The 26,828-nt window shown below is 36.2% G+C and overlaps 1 protein-coding gene across 7 annotated transcripts in view; it reads left to right on the top strand.

Moving 5' to 3' along the window:
• NOL4 (nucleolar protein 4) overlaps positions 1-26,828 on the top strand; it is a 428,511-nt gene that overhangs the window by 288,500 nt on the left and 113,183 nt on the right. For 4 of the 7 annotated variants that reach the window (XM_042911014.1, XM_042911019.1, XM_042911018.1 and 1 more), the window contains one exon: positions 13,798-13,977. In XM_042911014.1, coding sequence (XP_042766948.1) covers positions 13,798-13,977 — 180 coding nt within the window. Of the gene's footprint in view, positions 1-13,797; positions 13,978-14,713; positions 14,906-26,828 lie in introns of all 7 variants that reach the window. The other 3 variants (XM_042911013.1, XM_042911016.1, XM_042911015.1) reach the window with 1 other exon arrangement.

The raw sequence follows: 26,828 nt of genomic DNA, 5'->3' as shown, positions 1-26,828 counted from the left end.
TATTTAGGTATAAATATCTTTAATATTTGCTTTATATATTTATACATAGTTGGGTGTACAGATAAACAAAATTATTTTGTCCTCTTGTTGGATTGATCCCTTTATCATTATGTAATGCCCTTCTTTGTCTCCTGTTGCAGTCTGTTTTAAAGTCTGTTTTGTCTGATGTAAGTATTGCTCCCTACCTCTTTTCTTTTTTTCAGTTCATTCATTCACCCTTTGTTTTTGATTGAAGCTTTTAGTCCATTTACGTTTAAAGTTAGGTGTGTACATATTGTCATTTTCTTAGTTGTTTTCTGGTTGTTTTTATAGTTCTCTGTGTTCCTTTCTTTTTCTCTTGCTTTCTTCCCTTGTGATTTGGTAACTTTCTTTAGCCTTATGCTTGGATTCCTTTCTCTTTATTTTTTGTGTATTTATTACAGGTTTTTGGCATGTGGTTACCATTAGGTTAATATATAATAACATATGTATGTAGCAGTCTGTTTTCAGTTGATGGTCACTTAAGTTCAAATACATTCTAAATACGCTATATTCTTTCTCCCTCCCCACATTTTATGTATATAATCTCATATGTTACATCATTTTATTTTGTGTATCTCATAACTAATTTTTATAGATGTAATTGATTTACTACTTTTGTCTTTGAACCTACATAACAGCTTTATAAGTAATTAATCTTCTACCTTTACTATGTTTCCTTTTATCAGTGAAAAATTTTCCTTTCATAATTATTTTTACTTGTACTTATGACCTTTTCATTGAAAGAAGTCTTTTTAATCTTAAGGCTTAGTGGTGATGAACTGCTTTAACACTTTTTTGGGGGGTGGGAGGGAGTCTGGAAAACTCTTTATCCCTCAATTCTGAATGATACCTGCCAGGTAGAATAACCTTGGCTTTATTTTTTTGTTCTTTGTTTTTTGTTTTTATTTTTGTTTTTGTTTTTAGCACTTTGAGTTTATCCTGTCACTCCCATCAGGCCTATAAAGTTTCTACTGAAAAATCAATTGTAATAGCCTTATAGGGTTTCCCTTGTTATAGAATTACTTGCTTTTCTCTTACTGCTTTTAAAATTCTCTATTTTTTTGGGTGCTTGGATGGTTCAGTCAGTTAAGCATCCAACTTTGGCTCAGGTCACAATCTCATGGTTTGTGGGTTCGAGCCCTGCATTGGGCTCGGTGCTCACAGGTTGGAGCCTGGAGCTGCTTCAGATTCTGTGTCTCCTCCTCTTTCTGCCCCTCCCCCACTTGTGCTCTGTCTCTCAAAAATAAATGTCAAAAAAAGATTCTCTATTTTTAATTTTTGGCATTTTACTTATTATTTTTCTTGGTGTGGACCTCTTTGTGTTCATCTTGTTTTGAGCTCTCTGTGCTTCCTGAACTACGACATCTATTTTCTTTATCAGGTTAGGGAAGTTTTCAGCTATTATTTCTTCTTGTAATTTTTTTGCCCCTTTTTCTCTTTTCCTTCTGTGACCCTTATAATGTGAATGTTAGCATGCTTGATACTTTCCCAGAGGTCCCTTAGCTATCCTCCTTTAAAAAAAATTTCCCTTCTCTCTGCTGTTCAATTTGGGTGATTTCTAATACCCTGTCTTCCAGATTGCTGATCCATTCTTCTGCTTCCTCTAATCTACTTTTGATTTCCTCTAGTGTATTTTTAATTTCATTTGTTGTATTTTTCAGCTTTGATTCATTCTTTTTTATATTTTATATGTCTTTGTTGAAGTTTTCACTGAGTTCATCCACTTTTATGTCTGGTGAGCATCTTTATCACCATTACTTTTAAATCCTCATGAGTCAGATTGCTTATCTCTATTCCATTTAGTTCTTTTTTCTGAGGTTTTGTCTTGCTTTGTTTGTTTGTTTGGAACATGTGTCTCTGTTTCTTCATTTTATGTGACTTTCTGTGTTTGTTTTATGTATTAAATAAGTCATCTATATCTCCTGGTCTTGAAAGTAGTGGACTTATGTAGAAGATATCCAAGGGGCCCATAATACAACCTCCCTGGTCACTATAATCATGTGCTCCAGGGGCATCCTTTGTATGGGCTGTGTGCACCCTCCTGTTGTGGCTATGCTGATGAGCAGGACTTTTTCTGGGCTTGGCCAGTTGCAATGACCAGTTGCAATGAGCAATTGCAACTACTGTGAGTGCACCATTGGGCAGGGCTGGCCCCAGTGTAACTGGCTGAGAAGCCTAGCTATAGCTACTGTGGGCATACTGGTAGGTAGAGTTAGCCCCTGCTTCAGCTTGTTGAGAAACCAAACCATACCAATAACACATACCAATCCATGGCTATACAAACGGATAATTTCAGATTCACATGCAGTTTTTAGTAATAATACAGAGATATCTTGTATGTTTTTCACATAGTGAAATATAACGTTTCAACTATCATGTAGAAAAATCTTTTATGAAGTTTATTTTGATAGAGCAGAGGAGGGGCAGAGAGAGAGGAAGAGAGAGAATCTCAAGCAGCCTCCATGCTATCAGTGCAGAGCCTGATGCAGGGCTCAAAACCATGAACCATGAGACCATGAATTGAGCCAAAACCAAGAGTCAAATGCTTAACCAAATGAGCCACCCAGGTGCCCCAAAAAATCTTTTTGATAAAACAAGTGAGAAGTTACAAATGCCTAATTTGAAATATATGATGACTATATTATTCTGTTGTCTTTATACTTATTTAATAAATTATTGAAAGAAAACTGAGATAAAATATTCTAAAAAAGAGAAGGGAAATCAATAGACATTCTGACACTGGAAGCAACTGACTTATAATTTCAGATCTTACTAAAGGCAGTATATAGGAATAAGAAAAATGCAACTAATGAAGAAGAATTAACTAACACATTGGGAGAAGATACTAACACATTGGGAGAAGATTTAAATTTCATATTGAATTTGACAGAAAATGCCAATATTAAGAAAACAAACTCATAAAATGTCACTTTAATGAAGACATCAGTCACTTCCTAGGAAAACTTGAAATGCTCTAAAAATTCATGGTTTAGACATAAAAGGAACTTGATTGAGGGTTTCCCTGACAGAAAACAATGTAACAATTTACATGATATTAGCAATAATTAATTTGAAGAGCAAAGAAAGTTTCTAAACTATCAACAGTACAAGACACGTTTCCATCAGACAGACTGAAGACAGAATCATTTTTCTGTTCTCAATAGGATATGATAATACGAAATAATTGTCATATGAAGAAGCAATCAAAGAGCATGCAGCCAAGAAATGTGAAACAGTATTACAGAGATGTGTTAAGGAGTTACTTAATTTCTGAAATATTATTTTTTTTTGAATTTTGTGATGATTGTAGCATTTATAAGCTTTTTAGTCTCATAATTTACTTTTTCTCTTATTATATCTCTTTGTATCTAATTTTTTCAAATAAGTGTGCCCTGTCTCCAACTTTTCTAACTTTCAGGCCTCAAAAAACCTGTGTCAAGTCAGTCCTATGAGCCTAGAATGCTGCTATGAGCATAGATTAATGCTTCTTTAAATGTTTCATGAATTATTGTTATGAAAAATATTTGAAATGGAAGAGACACCAAACTAAAACTTACAAATTTTAAATTTTATTTTGAAAGTTTAAAGTGTATTGAAAAATAGAGAAAATAATACACAGAACTGCTAATATCCGTCAGCCATATTCAACAATGATTAAGACTCCATGCTTTTTTTCACTTTTTTCCTTTCTTCTGTAGTATTTTAAGGCAAATCTCAGATACCTGTGTCATTTCATCTCTTATACCTAAATTCATGTCTCTAACAAGTGTGGGCATTTTCTTACATAAACATTTACTTAACCAAATGTTAGGTCTTACATCTTGTAAAATTAATAAGAATTCAATGTTATCATGTAATACCCTCCATAGATAGTCAAATAGTCCCAAATGTTTTTCAAAATTTTTGCATTGGGTTTATTTGAATCATGATACAAGCAAAGTCAGCACATTTAATTTTATTAAAAGCATAACCTCAGATGCGTTACGGGTTCAGTTCCAGGAAATCACAGCAAAGTGAACATCACAATAAAATGAGTATCATAATAAAGCTAGCAAATAAATTTTTGGTTTCCAGTGCATAAAAAAGTTATATTTGCAATATACCATAGTCTATTAAGTGTGCAATAGAATTATGTCTAAAAAACAATGTGATTTTTTTTTTTTTTTTTTTGAGAGTGTGAGCAGGGGAGTCGCAGAGGGCGAGAAAATCTTTAAGCAGGCTCCATGCCCTAGCAGGGAACCCAACACAGGGCTCCATCTCATGACCATGAGATGATGACCTGAGTCAAAATCAAGAGTAGGACACTTAAGTGACTGAGCCACCCAAGGCACCCCACAATGTGCATATTTTAATTAAAGAACACTTCATTGCTAAAAAATGCAAACCATCATCTGAACTTTTAGTGAGTTGTAATCTTCTTGCTGATGGAGGGTTGTGCCTTGACATTGATGGCTGCTGACTGATCAGGATTGTGGTTGCTGAAAGTTGGGGTAGCCTTGGAAATTTCTTCAGATAACCATGAAGTTGGCCAAATTAATGGACTCTTCCTTTTACAAACAGTTTCTCTCTCGTACAGTGCTGTTTGATAGCGTTTGAGCGCAAAACTTCTTTCAAAATTGGGGTCCATCCTCTCAAACCCAGCATTGCTTTACCAACTAAGTCTATGTAATATTCTAAATCTTCTGTTGTTATTTCAACAACTTTCACAGCATCTTCTCCAGGAAGAGATTCCATCTCAAGAAATTACTTTCTTTGCTCATCCATGAGAAGCAAGCCCTCATCTGTTCAAGTTTTATCATAAAATAAATCACCAATTCAGTCTCATCTTCAGGCTCCACTTCCACTTCTAGTTCTCTTTCTATTAATATCACATCTGCAGTTACTTCTTCCACTGAAGTCTTGAACCCCTCATTGTCACCCATGAGGACTGAAATCAGCTTCTACACTCCTGTGATGTTGATATTTTAACCTCTTCCTATGAATCACAAATGGTTCTGAATGGCATCTAGAATGGTGAATGCTTTCCAGGAGGTTTTCAATTTACTTTGCTCAGAACCATCAGAAGAATTACTGTCTATGGCAGCTATAGCTTTATGGTATGTATTTCTTATATAATAAGACTTAAAAGTCAAAATGACTCCTTAATCTGTGGACTCTAGAATGGATGTTGTGTTAGCAGGCATAAAAACATTAATCTCATTGTACATTTCCATTAGAGCTCTTGGGTGACCAGATGCATTGTGACCAAAATGCAGTATTATTTTGAAAGGAATCTGGTTTTCTGAGCAGCAGGTCTCAACATTGGGCTTAAAATGTTCAATCAACCATGTTGTAAACAAATGTGCTGTCATCAAGCCTTTGTTTTTCCATTTATAAAGTGAAGGTAGAATAGATTTGGCATAATTCTTGAGGACCCTAGGATTATCCTACTGGTCAATGAGCTTTGGCTTCAACTTAAAGTCACCAGCTGCATTATAACCCTTAACAAGAGAGTCAGCCTATCCTTTAAAGCTTTGAAGCCAGGCATTGATTTCTACCTAGCTATGAAAGTCCTAGATAGCATCTTCTTCCAATATAAGGCTGTTACATCTTATATTAAAAATTTGTTATTTAGGGGCGCCTGGGTGGCTCAGTCAGTTCGTGAGTTCAAGCCTTGTGTCAGGCTCCGTGCTGACAGCTCAGAGCCTGGAGCCTGCTTCAGATTCTGTGTCTACCTCTCTCTCTTCCCCTACCCTGCTCATGCTCAGTCTCTCTCTCTCTCAAAAATAAAATAAACATTACAAAATTTTTAAAAAAAGAATTTGTTATTTAGTATAGCTATCTCTATTTTCTTAGGTAGGTCGTCTGAATAATTTGCTTCTATGTCAGTGCTTGCTGCTTCACCTTGCACTTTGATGTTAGGGAGATGGCTTCCTCCCTTAGACCTCATGAACCAACCTCTCTGCTAGCTTCAAACGTTTCTTCTTTAGCTCCCTCACCTCTCTCAGCCTTCATAGAATTGAAGAGAGTTAGGGCCTTTTTCTGGATTAGGCTTTGGCTTAAGAGAATGTTATGGCTGTTTTGATCTTCTATACAGACCACTAAACTTTCTCCAAATCAGTATTAAGATTGTTTTACTCTAACCATTTGTGTCTTTACTGCAGGAGCACTTTTAATTTCCTTCAAGGGCTTTTCCTTTGCATTCACAGCTTGGTTAACTGTTTGGCACAAGAGACCTAGCTTTTGGCCTGTCTCGGCTTTTGACACACCTTCTTCACTGAGCTTAATCATTTGTAGCTTTTGATTTAAAGTGAGAGACAAGTGACTCTTTCAGTTGACACTTAGAGGCCATTATAGGATTATTAATGGGACTAATTTTAATATTGTTATCTTAGCTAATAGTAAGGCCCAAGGAGAGGGAGAGAGATGGGGGAACAGCTGGTCAGTGGAGCAGTCACAACAGACTTTCTCAATTAAGTTAACTGTCTTCTATGGGCATGGTTTGTGACGCCCCCGCCCCAAACAATTACAATAGTATCATCAATGTTCACTGATCTCAAATCACCATAACAACTATAATAATGAAGAAAAAGTTGAAAATAGTGTAAGAATTACCAAGTGTGACAGAAAGTGAGCTTAACGCTGTTGGAAAAAATGGTGCTGATAGACTTGCTTGACACAGGGTTGCCCCAAACCTTCAATTCGTAAAAACCACAACAACAACAACAACAACAACACAGTATCTGTAAAATGCAATAAAACCAGGTATATCTGTATGCTTCTTAAATCTCTTCTGATACGTCACCTGTTTTTCTTGTGTCACTTCTTACAGAACTGAAGTCAGTTGTCGTATACAATGTCTCGTTTTTGGGTTTTATCTCTTTGTTTTCCCTGGTGTCATTTAACTTGTCGTTCTATCTGTCTTATTTCATATAAGTGGAAGTTAGCTCTGGGATACTGGTTCTCACACTTGAGAGTGCAGCAGAATATCCTGGAAGGCATGTTAAAACACAGATTGCTGGGTTTAGCCCCAAAGTGCCTGATTCAGGTGGTCTTGGATGGGGGCCAATAATTTGTGTTTATAATAAGTTCCCAGAAGATGCACTTACTGTGCTGATATAGCAGGAACTCTTTGAAAACCACTGCTTCTATACTGTTCATATCTTTAATTTTTCTAAGATTGCCCATTATATTCAGTAATGAATAAGATTTTTAAAAAGCTGAATGAATTCAGTAAAGTTACATGATACCAAATCAGTATACATAAATCTGTTGTGTTTCAACTATGCTTCAATTAAAAAAATTTTTGTTTTTTACACTAATACCAACTATTAGAAAGAGAAATTAAGAAAACCATCTCATTAACAATTACATAAAAAAAATACTTAGGAATAAACTTAACCAAGGAAGTGAAAGACCTATGCACTAAAAATTTTGGGACATCAATGAAAGAAATTAAAACTGACACAAACAAATGGAAAGATATTCCATGCTGATTGGAAGAAATAATATTGTTAAAATGTCAATACTACCCAAAGTAATCTAGAGATTCAATACAATCGTTATCAAATAAGTTAAATTTATTTAAATATGTGAAAATTCCAATGGCATTTTTCATAGAAGTAGGACAAGTAATCCTAAAATTTGTATGGAACCATAAACGACTCCAAATAGCCAAAGAAAAACAAAGCTGAAGGCATCATGCTCCCTGATTTAAATATATACTACAAAGCTATAGTAATTAAAAATGTATAGCATTGGCATAAAAACAGACACACAGGGGCGCCTGGGTGGCTCAGTCAGTTAAGCGTCCAACTTCAGCTCAGGTCATGATCTCACGGTCCGTGAGTTCGAGCCCCGCGTCGGGCTCTGTGCTGACTGCTCAGAGCCTGGAGCCTGTTTCAGATTCTGTGTCTCCCTCTCTCTCTGACCCTCCCTGTTCATGCTCTGTCTCTCTCTGTCTCAAAAATAAATAAACGTTAAAAAAAATTTTTTTTAAAACCAGACACACAGATCAGTGAAACAGATAGAAAGCCTAGAAATAAGCCCATGCGTGTATGGTCAACTTAGGATAAAGCCAAGAATAGACAACGGGGAAAGACCATGTCTTCGATAAGCAATGTTGGGAAAATTGGACAGCTGCATGCAAAAGAATGAAACTAAACCACTATCTTACACCATACACCTAAACAAACTCAAAATGGATTAAAGACTTGAATATAAGACTTGAAACAATGAAACTCTGAAAGAAAATACAGGCAGTAATTACCTTGATGTCAGTGTTGGTGATGTGTTTTTGGATGTGACACCAAAAGCAAAAGTAAACAAGTCGGACTACATCAGACTAAAAAGCTCTTGCACACTTAAGAAAACCAACAAAACAAAAAGGCAACCTGTTGAATGGGAAACCATATTTGAAAATTATATATCCAATAAGAAGTTAAGATCCAAAATACATAAAGAACACCAAAAAACAAACAAAACAAAACAAAAAACCAATCCAATTAAAGAATGGACAGAGGATCTGAGTAGACATTTTTCCAAAGAAGGTGTACGTATGGCCAATAGACATCTGAAAAGATGCTCAACATCACTGATCCTCAAGGCAATGCAAATCAAAACTACAATGAGTTATCACCTCACACCTGTTAGAATGGCTACCATTACAATCAGAAGAAATAACAAGTGTTGGCTAGGATTTGGAGAAAAGGGAGCCCCCCGTGTGCACTGTTGGTGGGTATGTGAATTGGTATAGCCATTATGGAAAACAGTATGGATGTTTCTCAAAAAATCAAAAATAGAAGTATCATATCCACCAATTCTACTTCTGGGTAATTGTCTAAAGAAAATTAAAACACTAACTGTAAAAGATATATTCATTCCCTTGTTCATTATATTATTATTTATAATTCCCAAGACATGGAGGCAACTTAAGTGTCCATTGATGGATGAGTGAATCAAGAAAATGTAGTGTATATATATATACAATAGATTATTATTCAGCTATAAGAAGAAGGAAATCTTGCCATTTGTGATAACATGGATAGACCTTGAGGACATTCTGCTAAGTAAAAAGAGAGTAAGGAAAATACCAAATGATCTCACTTACAGGTGGACTATTGAAAACAATCTCAGAGATAGAGAAAACGTTTTGGAAGTGCAGTGGGTAGGGAATAGTTGGAGAGAGTCAAAAGGTACAAACTTTGAGTTATAAAGTAAGTCCTAGAGATGTAATATATACCATGGTGGCTATCGTTAATAATATATGGTATATTTGAAAGTTGTTAACTTAAATTTTAAAAGTTCTCATCACAAGAAACAATTTTATAATTGCCTATGGTGCAGAGGTTAACTAGAATTATTTGGATCATTTTGCAATACATCCAAATATTAAATCATTGTTATATACCTGAAACCAATATACTATTGTATATCAATTATAACTTGACCAAAAAAGAAGTAACTGGTCAAATTTCTAAATTGCCATTTAAAAAATTAATTCAAATTATTTTCTGTATAGCTCTAATGTGTAAGCAGTCACTCAGAAAACATTTACTTTATTCCCACTATGTGCTTGACATTGTCCAAGGTTATAAAGATGGAAAAGTCATGGTCTTGAAGTGTCTCCAACCTCAAGTAACTCTTAGTCTTGTGGAAGATGGATATATAAGCTAACTTGTATAAGACTTCACGATCAGTGCTGTGACAGAGCTACATACAGACTATAATGAAACCATGATTGCCTGGCACTAAATTCATGAGATTCTTCCCTTTTTTAGGGTATAATAAAGAAATGAAAGGTTTTTCCTTATTTTCCTTGGCTGCATATATCAGAAATGGCCCCTCTGGCCTCAGCTGCACCTCCTATCAAGCACTGTGATATTGCTGTCTTAGCCATTCTATATGCTCTGACCACAGAGTAAGCAAACAGATGAAGCTTCCTTTTTTGGGGGGGGTGGGGGTGGGGGGTGGGGTTCAAGGTCCAGAGCTGGCAGTTTTATTAGGGTGGTAAAAATGTTAGAAAATGGAAGAGCAAATGTATTTTTAATAGGTCTTCGCTAAGGAGAGCCACAGGTTATGTCGAAAGGAAAAAAATGGAATATATAATTAAGGCAAAAATACACCTTTGGCCCCATAGCAAAATTGAGAGGAAGGTATAGAGATTTCCATACACCCACTACCCATAGGCATGTATAGCCTCCCTCATTATCAACATTACTTACCAGAGTGGTACATTTGTTATAATTGATAAACCTACACTGATGAATTATAGATACCCAAAGTCCATGGTTTATATTAGAAATCATGGTGTTGTACTTTTTATGGGTTTGTACAAATATATCATGACACGTATCCTATAGAGTATTTTCAGTGCCCTAGAAAGCTTCCATGCTCTGTCTATTCATCCCTCCTCACACCCCAACCCCCGGTAACCACTGATCGTTTTACTGTTCATAGTTCTGCCTTTTACATAATGTCTTATAGTTCAAGTCATGTGATATGTAGCCTTTTTACATTGGCTTCTTTCACTTGGTAACATGTATTTTCATGACTTTTTAGCTCCTATCTTTTTAGTATCAAATAATATTCCATTACCTGGATGTACTACAGTTTATGCATCCATTCGCCTACTAAAGCACATCTTGACTGCTTTTTAAAAAATTTTTTTAACATTCATTCATTTTTTGATAAAGACAGAGCACAAGTGGGGGAGGGACAATGAGAGAGGAAGACACAGAATCCGAAGCAGGCTCCAGGCTCTGAGCTGTCAGCACGGAGCCCGACGTGGGGCTCGAACTCACAGACTGCGAGATCATGACCTGAGCCGAAGTCGGATGCTTAACCGACTAAGCCACCCAGGCGCCCCTTGACTGCTTTTAAATTTTAAAAATTATGAATAAAGCTGCTCTAAATATCCCTATGCAGTTTTTTGTGTAGACATAGTTTTTAACTCCTTGGGTAAATACCAAGGAATATGACTGCTGGACCATATGAGAAGAGTATGTTAATTTTGAAAGAAAAAGCCAAACTGTCTTAAAGTGGTTGTACCATTTTGCATTCCCACTGGCAATGAATGATTTCCTGTTGTTCGTCATCCTCATCAACATTTGATGTTGACAGTGTTCCAGATTTTGGCCCTATAAGGGCATCTCCTTGTTTTAATTGGCATTTCCCTGATGACATATGTTGTGGAACCTCTCTTGATAGGCCTCTTTGCCCTCTGATTATCTCCTGTGGTGAGGTATCTCTTAAGGTTTTTGGCCATATTTTAATCAGGTTGTTTTCTTTCTTATCATTTAGTTTTTAGTGTTCCTTGTATATTTTGATTAACGGTCCTTTATCAGATGTGCCTTTTGCAAATATTTTCTACCAATCTGTGGCTTGTCTTCATTCCTCCATTTTTAAATACCAAATAGTTTTGTAGAAAATTGGGTCCTGCAAAAAGTCTTAAGTGCTATTTCTGTAGAGAGCATTTCTTTGTTGCTGTAGGGAAGAAGTAGAAGGTCATGTGCTATTGAGATTCCTGTCTCCATGTAGCTTAAAAGAAAATGCAAATTAACATGAGAAGTAGAGAGCAATGATAGTCTTTAATTTTATGTCAAATGCCATAGCATATTAAGAGTTCACAGTTTAGAGAAACATTGAAGTAGACTGAGGTAGAAGAGGGAATCTGTGGAAATTGAATTTACTCAGAGTGGCCTTGAAATCTAGTTCTGTCTTCAACAGTGGCAGAGGCAGAAAATGACATTCCAGCTGAGAAACTGGATTCAGAGTTATAAAAATTTCAGTTTATATTGTAGAGGGAAAAATTGATTATGCTTTAGATTTAGATTCTGAATATTCTCAGATCTGTAAGACTGGATTTTTTTTAGCTAGAGGGACTAGAGGTGTAAATCCTACATCATTCCAAATGGTTCTATTTATAGCAGATGGCTAGGTTGCGTGTTTCACATGGCAATAGAAAGAATATATTAGCCCAGCTTATTTGCATTCATATGAGTGTATTATAACACTTAAAATGTTGTACTTTGGCATTTAAAAAAATATATATGCTATATTTCTCAAACCTATGGAATATTTGCCTTATGTTTTATTTGGTAAATCTACCTTGTTAACAATTTGAAATATTATTATAATATTACAATGATATAGTGTCAAATATACTGGTTTTTAAATTTTAACTTTATTTTTTTAATGTTTTATTTATTTTTGAGAGAGAGAGACAGAGACAGAGACAGAGACAGAGACAGAGAGTGAGCAGGGGAGGGGCAGAGAGAGAGAGAGAGAGAGGGAGACACAGAATCCGAAGCAGACTCCAGGCTCCAAGCTGTCAGCACAGAGCCTGACATGGGGCTTGAACCCATGAACTGTGAGATCATGACCTGAGCCAAAGTCAGACGGTTAACCAACTGAGCCTCCCAGGCACCCCCATTTTAGCTTTATTTTTAGTATCAGTGACCTATTCTAGTTTTATTATTCTTCCTCTGATTATGTAGTAATAATAGTGTGATCCTTAAAACATACTACACATACGTTATCATTGCACACAGGCATTTTTGAACACTGCTGATTTAAAATTTTCCATTGTAAAGTTCTTTCTAAAGCCTTTTACTTTGTTAATTGGAAAATGCTGCCACTGTTGACAGAGATATTATCCATTTAGCTGAGGCCACCTTTGTACCTAAATTACTGTATGTGAAATTTGGGTTGTTCATCTGGACTTATAATAATTTCTGTACCACTCCAGACTGAATTGCAAAGGACTAAAACTCAGATTTAGGCAAAGAAAAAAAACTAAGGGGGTGGTGTAGAAGATGTACAGTATCACACAGCTGATTTCAATTGTGGGTGAATTTCAGGCACAGTTGAATCTAGAATCTCAGATGATGTTATTAGGACTCTTGTTCTGCTTAGTCCTGTGGGATTCAACTTGATTTCAGTTACATAGGGGTAAAGTTGGGGCACCTCTAGGTTAGAGAAGGCTGATGCCCTATAAATGGCACTTTTGCCTGGAGAAGCAGAAGCTATTTCTGAAAGGAAAAGGTACTTCCCTGACAAAGAAGTAGAAGTTTCCACAGTGGGACCCATGGTTGCTCTTGAACACAATTATCAAAGTTTGTGAAAACTGTTGGTTGGCATTCATCTACTAAGCTTTAGAAAGCATTCGACTTAAAAGATGATTCAGAGGATACCTGGTTCCTTTTCTCTAGACCAAAGTTAGATGCCATCCTAAGACTCACAGACCTTTTAAAAACTGATTTTCAAGCCTGTGGTTTATAAATAGCAGCCTGGTATCAATATTTTGTATAGTCCTTCTTGGGCAAAGTAATTAAACATATCCACCCCTCAGTTTCCTAATCTGTTTAAAAAATACTAAAGCAGTTAAATTGACTAAGCTCTGAGGTCATTTCTGTTTCTAAGAATATATGATTCAATGATTCTCTTGCAAAAGTGATTATAGGTTGGCTTTCCTGTCTTTTGTCTTTTTTCTCTCTTTTCTAGACTATGTACATTGAGTGGAAACTATCTATGCTCTTGAAAAGCCAAATTCTGTAAAAACTTCCTGCAGTGATAGAAATGATCCATGCAGCTATTGAAATGTGGCTGGTGTAACTTGGGAAATGAATTTTTAATCTAGTCGTAATTACTTTTGATTCAAATGAAAACAGCCCCAACTCTGGCACTACCTTTTTTCAACAAGATTTTTACGTAATAGTTGAAATTTTAAAATAAAATTTGTAAGCTATGTGATGAATTTCAAAGCAGCAATCCCTCCTCCCCCCACTTTCTTTTCAGTCTCCCGCACACAGCTACTCAAGCTACGACTCTGGCAAAAATGAGAGTGTAGACCGAGGTGCCGAGGACCTGTCTCTAAACAGGGGCGATGAGGATGAAGACGACCACGATGACCACGACGATTCTGAGAAAGTTAACGAGACTGATGGCGTTGAGGCAGAGCGGCTGAAAGCTTTCAATGTGAGTCCCACCACCGCCCCCCCTCCCCGCCCCTGTGGGTTACTTTTTACCACTTCACTTTCATGTTGTTGCTTGTTGGTAAACGTGGATATTCTAGAGACGTGTTTGTTTAATTTACAGAAGGATTTAAAAAGTACATGAAACTCTCTTTGCCAACCAGACACCAGAATTTCTGGGTTTTGTTTAGAATTTTACAGCCAAATGTGAGCTGAAAACTGGATTTGTGTTGTGTGAGTATGCATGTTTACCTAGAGGATGAGGGGGTCTCCGCTTATTCCTCGCAAGAGTATGCCTGTCATCAGTTATTTCTTTTGCCTTCCTGGCTTATCTAATTATGCATGACAAAAGAGTCCCCCTTGTTATCAGAGATTAGTACACTGTGCAGGGTAGCAATGTAGCAGCCATACTGATCATTAATGGAGAATTTTATGGGGTGCTTAATTGTCACAGTCTGCTGTTATTTCCTGAATTTTTTTTTCCTACATGATAGTCTATACTTTTCTGTCTGTCTGTCTGTCTGTCTGCCTCTCTCTCTCTTTCTCTCTAGTTTTTTTTATCCAACCATTTAAAAAGCCTTTAAAAGGTGTTTGCTTAAGATCTCTGGCTTTCCATTGCAAAGTTCTCCAGTGCATAAAGCAGAAAAGAGTATTTTCCTATCGGTAATCAAGACAGGAAGCTAGGAACAGCAGAGAGCAGTCCTCCAAACCCTTCTCCTCTGTCTCCCTCTTGCCAACAGATGTTTGTCAGGCTGTTTGTAGATGAAAACTTGGACCGAATGGTCCCAATCTCTAAGCAGCCCAAAGAAAAGATCCAGGCTATCATTGACTCATGCAGGCGACAGTTCCCTGAGTATCAAGAGCGTGCCAGAAAACGTATACGTACTTACCTCAAGTCCTGCAGGCGGATGAAAAGAAGTGGTTTTGAGATGGTGAGTTTTGAATTAAAACACAGCCCTAGATTCCATCAAAATCCCACATGTAAACCATGACACTATTTTTTTTTCATCTTAGTGTCTTTTTTATTTTTTCCATAATGTCAGGTCAAAGGGGTTTTTGTTTGCTTGTTTGTTTTTACCCCCTTCTCCTTTTCATCTTCCCGAAGTATTTATCCCCTTTGTTATTCAATAAGGCATAGCTGGTGAGACCAGCTTACAGGCCCACATGGTACCATGTCACAGCAAATGAGGGCAATCTGCGTAAAACCCAGTGAGAACCAGCATCTCATTCGTGTTCGTTTTCTGTCACTACCAAAGTGGGTATAAGGTTAATCAAGGCTTGAAGCACCAGTTGCTGCTTTAGGTGGCACGTGAGAATGGCTTTGTCTGGAGCCAAAGGAAATGGATGACTCCACCTAAATAATACTGTTTTCATACCAATGGTTAACAAATTGCAAGCCTTGAAAGTTAAAGATCAGTAAGATAAGGCTTTGTTGTACTCAGTGTATTTACGAGCTTGTGGATGGTAACATGAGCTTTTATATTCCTCTGGGCTCTCTAGATGGACGAGATTATGCTGACATTAGATCCTTATGGGTGGAAATCAGGTATCAGTGTTTTTTGAACTTTATTTCACCTTTCTCTAATTGTTATGCCCAGAAATAGCGTATTCATTTACAATGTATTTTTTTTTTATTTTTGTTTTTTGTGTATGTGAGCAGAGATGTATTAAAAATTCTCTGAATCGATTTATTTCCCTTTCGTGGGTCCATCAAAGCCAAGGCTGATAGTGATGGCGATCGGTGCCTGTAATGTGTTAGTTGCGGAAGGGTGATGCTCGTGAAGCTACGAGAGGTTTCAGAGTATGTCATATAGGAGAAATAGGTTTTTCGATCTGAATGAAATGACCAAAGCAGCAAGTCTACTATCGACTATTAATTCTTCTTCACTGGCTTGTAAAAATACCTTCGACATTCTTTAAAACCGAATGGCTGTTATTGAGAGGCATGTGCCTAGATGGAGCACAAGGTTCAGTCCTCAGAGAGCCCGGATTGGCATTCTGGATCCATCACTTTGTAGCTGTGTGTGACCCGGCAAGTCAGCTGCCTGTACTTAGGTACCTCCTCTGGAGATGATCACTCCTGATTTATAAGGTCATGAGGATTACATAAATTGTCACTTGGAAAAGCTCTGCGAGCCATTACTGACAGATAGTCACCACTCAGTAAATCTTAAATCCGAAATTATTTTCAAACATTATTTAATCTATCATTTGATAAAAGCTTCCCAAAATGTTTGTGTTAAACAATCACAAAATACTCCAGTTAAGTATTTGCTTACTTCTTGGAAGTAATAACCATATTGAAGTCAGAGATTGTGGTGCATGTGTCATTTTAAGGGGCACATGGGTGGCTCAGTCTGTTAAGCATCCGACTTCAGCTCAGGTCATGATCTTGCGGCCGGTGGGTTTGAGTCCTGCGTCGGACTCTGTGCTGACAGCTCGGAGCCTGGAGCCTGGTTAGGATTCTATGTCTCCCTCTCTCTCTGCCCCTCCCCCCTCCCCTCAGAAATAAACATTAAAAATTTTTTTAAATAAAAATGGCATTGTTATGCCTGATCAAACTAAATTTGACAGAAAGGCAGTATGGTATAAGAGAGAAGGAGAGTTTGCTTGAAGAAAATAAAGTTATTTCTCCCATTATTGAATTATTTAAAAATTATTATTACCTACTCCACAGGAGAGAGATGACAGACAGAAAGGGTATCTAAACATGTATGGAAGCCTAGAAGAGTCCTGGTGTTGACATTTGGTTCAGGACCACTTAACAACTGATGTGAAATTGCAGGTGAACATAAATGTGTCTCACAGAGTATGATATACAATATATACTCTTCTTTTTCAGTAACAAAGATGATATCATATACCAAGATTTTTATTTACCAGCATCTGGCATTACTATTTTTTCCTAATCTTGTCATATTTTTTAGAGATTTTATGATAAAATTTATCTTCTTTTACATTAATTATTCTTTAAGAGAAAGAAATCATTGTTCTGTAAAATTCTTGATTTCTCTAAGACATACCTTACACTTTCAAGTTTTTCTGTTGATTGTACTTATATGTTTACTTTAATATGCACATCTATTTGTTGTAAATTCTGTGCTATGCATAGAGAAAACAAAAGTTGACTAATTCAAAGTCAAATAGTTTTACTAACTAATGCTAAAGAAATATGCTGTAAGAATTCATTTATTCAACAACGCACATAGCATTATATAAAGTAATAAGCAAAAATATTAGAGATTTCTACCCACTTAATTAGAAAAATAAAACATGTTCCCTGATCATTATGATTCATTGAGGTGACAAGTTGTGGGAAGTAAAACAGTCAAGTAACAAGGTCGAATAAAATTAAATGTTACGTGAACAACATGAATGAAAATTTATATTGTAGGTTCTTTTTTTTTTTTTTTTTTGAGAGAGAGAGAGAGAGAGCACATGTGAACATACACGTGTGTGAGCAAGGGGGAGGAGCAGAGGGAGAAAGAGAGAGAGAGAGAGAGAGAGAGAGAGAGAGAGAGAGAGTCAGAGTCAGAGTCAGTCAGTCTTAAGCAGGCTTAATGCCCAGGACAGAGCCTGATGCAGGGCTTGAACACACAACCGTGAGATCATTACCTGAGTGGAGTTGAAGTCTGGCGCCTAACTGACTGAGCCACCCAGATGCCCCAGTTTATTTTTTTATACTTTACTTAGTAATGTACTACTGGCAATAATAAATCTAGCATCTAGTTGATACTTGGTATCTTGATTTTTTTTTTTCCTTAATGTATCACTTTATTGTCGTGGGGCATGGGGAGGATCATGTGTCATTTTGAATACTTACCCTTATCTAGAGCAGATAGGAAAATGTATGACTACTCCAGATAGTAAGTACAACTAAATATTGTATTTGAATATCTTTTGTCATCACTTTTTAAATTTGATATAATACCCATCATTTCTTTTTTATTGAGACATCATTAAATAAAAGAATCTTTCCTCTAATGTGTTTTGTATAGTTAGACATGAAAAAAAATCTCAATTTCAGTGTGTAGTTACTTTTACACTCAAATTATTCTGTAGTATTGAACAGGTCAACAGAGAAACATAAAGAATTTTTAAATATGTTTATTTAAAACATAATTAAAAATTTTTTTTAATTTTTTAAAAAATTAAAAATTTTTAAAATTTTTTAAATATGTTTATTTAAAACATATTTTTTTAAATTTTTTTAAAATTTTTTTAAAAATTAAAAAAAAATTTTTTTTAATGTTTGTTTATTTCTGAGAGAGACAGAGACAGTGTGTGAGTGGGGGAGGGGCAGGCGGAAAGGGAGACAGAATCCAGAGCAGCCTCCAGTCTCTGAGCAAGCTGTCAGCACAGAGCCTGACACGGGGCTTGAACTCACAAACTGTGAGATCATGACCTGAGCCGAAGTCGGACACTTAACCAACTGAGCCACCCAGGTGCCCCTAAATATGTTTTTAAAATGAAATTATTAAGTGTAGGATTATTTGGTAGGGGATTCCATATCTAAAACAAAAGTGGCATTCAGTAAGCTTAGCTCTTCCAATTATTTGGGGTGTCTAAGCCAGAAGATGCCTTAAGTAGAATGAAACACAAAATATTGAATTATATATTTTGTGCTGACTGTAAGAAATTCAAAGAGATAATCCCATAGAAGTGGTTTATCATGACATATATTAGTACTGTACTTGAGGATCTTGGCATTTACTTTTATTAATTTCCTGCTATCATTAATATATGTAAATTTATGTATGGTTAATTATTCTACACTATCGCTTAAGAATTTAGATGCTGACGTAAACACTTTTAATTGACTTCACTGAATGGATACAAATATGAGAGTATGTGTTTATGAATTTCTTTTTCAGTACAATTATCAAGACCTTACAAATCTTGATTGCTTAAGCAGCCAAAATTTCATGCTATTACTCCAAATAGTCTCCAAGTAATAGGTGAAGGACAGTAACTATATTATTATTCTTTTCTATACATTTTCACTAACACTGTTACCAATAATCTGAAATAATAAAATCCTCCGTGTTGAATATAAAAGGGCATATTCTATGAAAAATAAATCTCATAAGTTTGACCTAGAGTGTTTCAGTTTTCATTAGATTTTTAGAACTCAGTGAGTTAAGCAGTCATGAAATTAATCCTTTAACAAATATATCAAATCACCACTGATTCATTTGTGCAGCTTAGACTCTCAAATTACTTTGGCTAGTTTTCTAAAAAACATATGATGATTTTTCTAGAAAAAAAAAATCTATTTCTCCAAGGTGTCCTGATCTTAAATTCAAGAGCATCTATAACAGATAAGTTCATAAAAGCAAAACTTTATGAACAAGGTAGGGTTGGTCCATACCTGAGTATAGTCTGAGTTATGTGATTTATCTTTTTATTTTCTGAGCTTGTATTGTTAGAGACTTTTTCACCATGCTGCATATGTTTACGTGTGTTTGTATAAAACCCAAAGGTAATATTTAGGAGAGTCAGCCTAAGATACTTGCAGTCCGTCATTCCTACTGTATCCCAAATTTTGCCACTATACCAAGTTAGATCAGGTTGCCTAGATATTTGAATTCAATAAATTTAGCCTCTTGAAAAATTTCCTGCTTACTTACTTTTTAATTCATGTGATTAACTATGTTTGAAGAAATGAGTCTATGAAATTTTTGTAATATTTTGCCGATGACATTGTCCATTAGGCTACTAAATATCCATATTAAATTACCTTAGCTTAGAAACTTCTTTTAGAACGTAATACAAGAAAAAAAAAGTGCTTCTCCTGTGGAAGTAGAATGCTTTCTGTTTTCTCTCTGCTAGGACAATGCAACTAAATATATTCACATTTGTGCCTCATTGCCACGAAGTTCAGAGCCAAAGTTTATCCGAGGTTCTAGTCACCTTTTTGTTCAGTTTATCATAGAGTATATATCATAGCATAGCATAGAGTACATAACAGTTTTAAGAAAAAAGTGAGATGTAAGTTTTAAAAAGTATTTAAATCTGATTATGGAAACAAATTTTAATACTATAATCAAAGCTCTTCATTATAGTATTTTGTTAAATTACATCCTATAATATCCCTGTTAGCTATTTTGATATCTGGCCTTCTGAACTCATGATTCCTTCATTAGAAAAGAAATAATGTTTAGGAAATAGTACATTTTTTTTCCTAGGGAATTTCACTAATTACATCATTTGCCTTGAGTTGTCTCATGCAGATGAAAGTAGAGAGATCAGAATTTGTTTTCAATTTAAAACTTCCCTAATATGAGCATTGCAAAAACTACAGTTGATACTTGCTATTCATTCTTAGCTAATGGAAATATTATAAAATAGGAATTAAAGCGCTTCTTTAAATTAAAACTTTGATTAAAGGTATACCCATCCCTTCATACAAGGTCATGATTAAAAACTCTCTAATACCTGTGCAGCCATTATTTGTGTTATTATTCGCACAACTATGTACATTTCTGTCTTTGTGACCAATTAACTTAATTGATGCTAATTAGCAAACACATTTTGTTTAAATTCCCCACCTGCTACTTGTACCAATTTATGGGTTCTTTTTCATACAGGTCGTCTACCATCCCCTGGGATACTTTCATATCCTCTCCTGAGTCCTTTATTCATGGTATTTCTTTTTAATTGTATCTTCTAATACTCTGCTTAGTAATTTTGCTATCTGGTCTTTTGAATTCACAATGCTTTTACTTTCTCAGTTTCAGTGATCTGCATCTTTGTTTCATGTTGGCTGTCGTTAGCATGGGTGTACCTTAGTCTTAGTTATCACTCAGCCTGTACAAGCAATATTAAGAACTTTCATGGTCACCTAAAATTTTTCAAGTATTTGCCACTATCTTTACAGAGGAGATGTCCTCATTGTGTTTGCCCCTGGATGACCCTGCAGCCTCTGTTCCCCCCTGTTCGGTCTGTTTCATAAAGCTGCTTCATCAACCATCCCAATGCTCACATTCTCAGTTTTCCCTTTTCACTGAGAGAGGGAAATTTCTTCTCTTCTGCCTTATCAAAAGGTCCCTAGACAAAGAAAATATTTCATCTTGGATCTTCTCTTCTACAGTCTGAAACCATCCTTCTTTGCCAGGCTTCCTGAAAGATTATTTTATACTCACAGATCACACTTATTACAACCAACTCCCCCACTGGTCCCTCTTCCAGACTCTGGTTCTCACCAACCCATTGAATTGGTTTTTTAAAAGACCACATGACTGCCTTTGCACCAGATCAAACATTGTATTCTTTTTTTTTTTTCTTAATGTTTTTATGTATTTTTGAGACAGAGACAGAGCATGAGCAGGGGAGGGGCAGAGAGAGGGGGACACACAGAATCTGAAGCAGGCTCCAGGCTCTGAGCTGTCAGCACAGAGCCCGACATGGGGCTCGAACTCATAGACCGTGAGATCGTGACCTGAGCCGAAGTCGGACGCTTAACCAACTGAGCCACCCAGGCGCCCCCAAACATTGTATTCTTAATGAACTCACCCCCATTTTCTTGAGCATCTTGTTGCTCTCCCTCCTCATTTTCTTTTTCTTGCTTTGGGGCCACTTCCTGAGATCCTGGGCTTGGCCATGTACTGTGTCTTACCTTATCCACAGCCGCAGAGATCTGTTCTGTATAAGCAACTCTGGCAGTGGAAGTCCAGTCGCCTGCAGAGTTTTTGTATTTCACTCCAAATGTCAGCCAGATGCTGGACAAATGTATTGTTATATCTTCACTGAACTCTTTGTATTTTCCATCATCCATCCTCGCCACTGGTCTTTCACCTCATCTACCAGATCACCTGTAAGTTCCTCTTGACTTGCCTTTTTCTGGCAATAGCACCACTGTTGTGATTTATAGCTGTATTCATACACCTGAAATGAGATTAGACTTCCTTACACTTATGGCTTGCATCCTACTGCTCATTGAATTCTGTTGATTCTTCCTTTACTATGTTTCCCAAATCAGTCCAATAATTTTGAATTTTATTGGCTACCATTTTAGTTCTATCCCTTCACACCTCATACCTGTACTCATACAGAATTCTAACTCCTCTATTTGCATCTTACCCTCCCTCCCTCGCCTCTATCTGAGGCAGGAACAGAACTAGGATTTTGCCTGAAATTTATAAAATTGGGGCCTTATATTAAAAGAAAAATACTATAAAATTGTGAGCAAAAAATTATGTAGAACGATGAATATTTGTTTATAGTAAGAAAACACCAAAAATTTTAACAAAACAGAAGTCTTGAAGATTCAGACCCTTTTCCTTTGACATCTCTTTTGACAATTTTCAGACACACATATGAATAGTTACTGATTTTAACTTGGCTTCCCCTCCCTACCTAGAATGCTTACAACATCCAGAAACTCTGGAAGTCCCATCTAGTTAAGGAACCCTAGTATCTAAAATTCCCTGGCTTTATGAGAAACCTGCTTTTGCTCCTGGAGTAGTCTTCCTCAGTTCTGGCTTTGATGGTGTCAGACTTTTGCCATCTCAGAACAAATTCTAAATTTCTTACTGTAATAGAGTATGGGCTCTTGAAACTGAGAGACCTAGGTTCAATTCCTGTACAACTTTGTGTGATTTTTCTGAATCTCCAGTTTTCTAAAGAAGTGGGATGTTGGGGTGTTATATGTAATAATGTATAAGAAATATTTAGAATATAATCTAGCCTCTTTCTACTCTTTCTTCTAATATGCTCAATTAGTTCATTTCTCACCTTAAGCCATCACATGGGATTTCTGGTACTTTTCTCAGTGTGTGCTCTTTTGGTCCACTGATTTTTTCCTTACTTAGGAACTATGGGTGCTATTCTCTCATTATTTACTAAATATATTAAGATTGACAAGTAAATAGAGGGTAAGGAATATAGCCAACATAGTTGTCAGAGTTACTTAGCACTGGATCTTTTAGCAAAATGTTGACCTAAGCCTTATGGAGTACCCCACATAGAGCCCACCCACCTTCCCTCTACAAATATACAGATACTAAGTAAAATATAACAACCTTTTAAATAACCAGATAAGATCAAAAGAAATAAAAGGAAAATTTCAGGCTATGAAACTGATAGAAAACTCATAGCTATAATTATAAGTCTTTAATTTGGTAGGGTAACAGACTAGGAAGATAGAAAAAGTGAATGTAGGCCAAAACAGGTCAGGGTTGTTGTCTGAATGCCCACTTAAGTTCAGGAGATGTGTATTTTAGTTTGCAACTAGACAGGAACATGAACTGAGAATTATATAAAAAACTGGAACTCTGAAAGAGCTACTCCTCTATCAAGGGGAAATTACAGAAAAAGAGAAGAGAAATAGGAAAAAGGAGTTAAGGTGGAGAATAGACTGATAAAGATAGATCTAATAGGCACTCTAGAAGAGAAATTAGAATAAGGACAACAATTCAAACAGATGAGAAGGGAGAATTTTATAGACTTGAGTAAACCAGTGAGTCCTAAGAGCAGGGAAATAGACCCGTGCTGAGCAGTATAAACAGAAACAAATCTGTACCTGTGTGGATCCTAGTGAAAGTACAGCAGTCTCAAGAAATTCTTTAAGGTCACTATGAAGAAACAAGAGATTATCTAAAACGTAAATGCAGAATGGACACACATCTTGTCTTCAAAATAGATGCCAGAAGACCATCTGTAAGGGACCAAGGACAAAAAGTCTCGATTTTTTTTTTTTTTTTTGGAGAAACTAGTTTTAATTCACAAATCAAAGCCCAGCTAAACTGTACTTCCAGAGTGAAAAACAAAGCACTACTTCAGTGACCAAGGTTACCACTTACAGGCTGTCTATGGAAAAGCTGAAATGTCCTCCAAGCAGAAGGAAGCTGTGCCCTGAAGGAAACAGTGGTAAATTAGCACCATTGGTGAGAAAATCTGAAAAAACAAAACAAAACAAAACAAAAAACCTTGATTTTTAAAGTCAGAGGGTCTTGGTTCTTAGCTCTCCTTTACCAGTTATTGCCGGTGGACCTTGTGTAAGTAAGTTTCAGCTTCCTCATGGGAAAAACAGAAACAAATAGCATTTATTTTGCACATGAAAACCAACATCACTTGGTCACTGGAAATAACAAATGGAAAAACTCCCACCTCGCATAGTACCTGGTATCCAAGGAACATGATAAAATGCAGTCTAATCTGAAATTGTGTGCCATGGCTGGCTTTACTGGAACACCCTGACTATCTCAGTCTCTTGAACTATTTGGAAGACTAAATAAAATGTCTCTATCTAGACAGCGCTCACTTCTCACTAAAAGCAGCCTTAAATCTTTCTCTCTTCTGTGTGCAAATTGTACTTTGTGGTACATCTTTTGTAGTTTGCTCCTGTCTCATATTGCTGTTATTTATATATGGGCCTTAGCTCCCTTACAAGAAGTTATGTTCCTTGAGTATTATGCTGCTTAACCTGTTCATGTCTGTATCACCTACAATGTCTTACCTAGAGTGCAGTTAATTGCTCAGGAAAGCTGCTCAGTTCCTGCTCAATTCAACTGAATTGAAATTGTCAAGTGAAAGATGAATGAATGGACATTGACTAATGTGTTCCTTTGTGGTAGAAATTAGTTGGGAGATAAGCTCATTTTTATTGTGTGCTATGTGTTTCACAGTCTTCCATAGTTGGCATTTCAAAGTGCTTATATACAATGGAGTATTACTCAGCAGTCAAAAAGAATGAAATCTTGCATTTGCAACAACGTGGATAGAACTAGAGGATATTATACTAAGTGAAATTAGTCAGACAAAGACAAATATCATATGACTTCACTCATATGTGGAATTTAGAATATAAAAGAGCTGAACATAAGGGAAGGGAATATAAAAACAGAGGAACAAAACATAAGAGACTCTTAAATACAGAGAACAAACTGAGGGTTGCTCTAGGGGTTGTGGGTGGGGAGATGGGCTAAACGGGCAAGGGGCATTAAGGAGGACACTTGTTGGGATGAGCACTGGGTGTTATATATAGGGGATGAATCACTGGACTCTACTCCTGAAATCGTTATTGTACTATATGCCAGCTAACTTGGATGTAAATTAGAAAGTAAAAAATAAAAAAAAAAAAATAAACAAACAAAAGTGATTGCTGACTGAAAATCTAATAGGGAAAAAAAATATATCCCTGAAGAAAAAAAGTTACATTTAATTTTAACTCTTTTTAACTCTTGAAATCCTATTTTAAAAATATTTTCATCTATTTGGCAGTTTGTGTGAACAGGTAGTGACATTAACCAAGTGAATAGATTTTGTATACAGTTTTAGGTTTCACAAATAAGCTATTAGGGCCAAAGATGCCATGATCGGCAACAATCATAAGCATATCTAGTCAGTTATTTTCAGAATTAAAGGATGTTTCCTAGTGGATATTTCAAGTAGTCACTTAGTTAAAAATGAAAATATGTCGGGGCGCCTGGGTGGCTCAGTCGGTTAAGCGTCCGACTTTGGCTCAGGTCATGATGTCATGGCTTGTGAGTTTGAACCCCGCGTCGGGCTCTGTGCTGACAGCTCAGAGCCTGGAGCCTCTTCAGATTCTGTGTATTTCTCTCTCTCTCTGCCCCTCCCCTGCTCACACTCTGTCTCTCTCTGTCTCTCAAAAATAAATAAACATTAAAAAAAAATGAAAATGTCACTTTAGTTGATAATTCAGTTTTTCTGGTCTTGATCAAAAGTATTATCAGATGGGATTAGCCAAACTGGGCTTCTGAGTATTAAATATGACATAAATCCTCATTTATTTGTGAAAGATCATTATTAATGGCCAATGATGCTCTAAAATTAAGGCCAAAGTGCATACTATTAATTCATAATTGTTGTCAAAGCTTAGATGAAGACTAATTAGCATTCTTGTTGAAAATACATTTTCAAACTCCTTTTAAATAGGTCAAGAGAATTTTCTCAAACTGGATCATCCAAGGATTCACACATAGCTGGATCCATGGGGCCAGACGTCAGTGGCTTGCTGATCCCCTATTTCTCAACGAGGCTTCTTCCTCTCAGGTCCTTGCTACCTGCTGGAAAATGTTGCCATCAGCAGCTCTAAGCCCCTCTTCTTACTTAGCATCCGAGAGCAGTCTTCCAGCTCCAGGTCACCCTTCCCATGAAAGGACTTTAGTCCTATTTAGATCATATATCCATCTCTTGGATGGATGAGCCCTTATGATAGTCATGGCCAGGGTGAGGTCAGTGAGGCTCTTTTCTCATAATGTCCAGCAAAACCATCTAGGATGAGGTAAGAACAATTGAATTGTGTTTTTAGTCCACATCCACAAGCTTTACCTGAAACCTTGGATCATATGTGGTCCAAAATTCAGAACTTTTCAGATTTGGGGAACATGATAGAGTATATATTCCAGTTATTGCATAACACTTGCAACAGAGTCGGGGAAAGCAGCTCCTATACAAATATATTAGTATTTCTGACATAAAAGATCAGAATATTCACAGAAAGTAGGGAAAAGGCCATATCAGTTTTTTTCTGCCAAATTTCCCCAAATTTTTTGGAACAATTTTCAGTTTATACAATATTAGCATTATAGAATTGCTGGTAAAAGGTTGCAAGTCTGTAATTAACATATTCTATTGCACGTGTATTACACCCTACATGCTGGGCATATATTAGATTGTAAACTATGATGGCTGAGACAGTATTGATACTATTTATATATCTGAACATGACATACTTTCTGACATATAGAATGTGCTTATTAGATATGTTTGTTGAATAAGTGAATGTATCAGTGACTTTATGTACATTACTTCATCATGGAATTCCAAAAATTAGCCCATGATATAAATATTATTTTTCTTATTCACAACTTACTGAATGAGCCTTGGTTT

This window comes from Panthera leo, chromosome D3, assembly GCF_018350215.1.
Source record: "Panthera leo isolate Ple1 chromosome D3, P.leo_Ple1_pat1.1, whole genome shotgun sequence".
In the NCBI taxonomy this organism is placed as follows: domain Eukaryota; kingdom Metazoa; phylum Chordata; class Mammalia; order Carnivora; family Felidae; genus Panthera; species Panthera leo.
The sequence above is the reverse complement of the archived record's forward strand: the minus strand, read 5'-3'. Positions and strand labels throughout refer to the sequence as shown.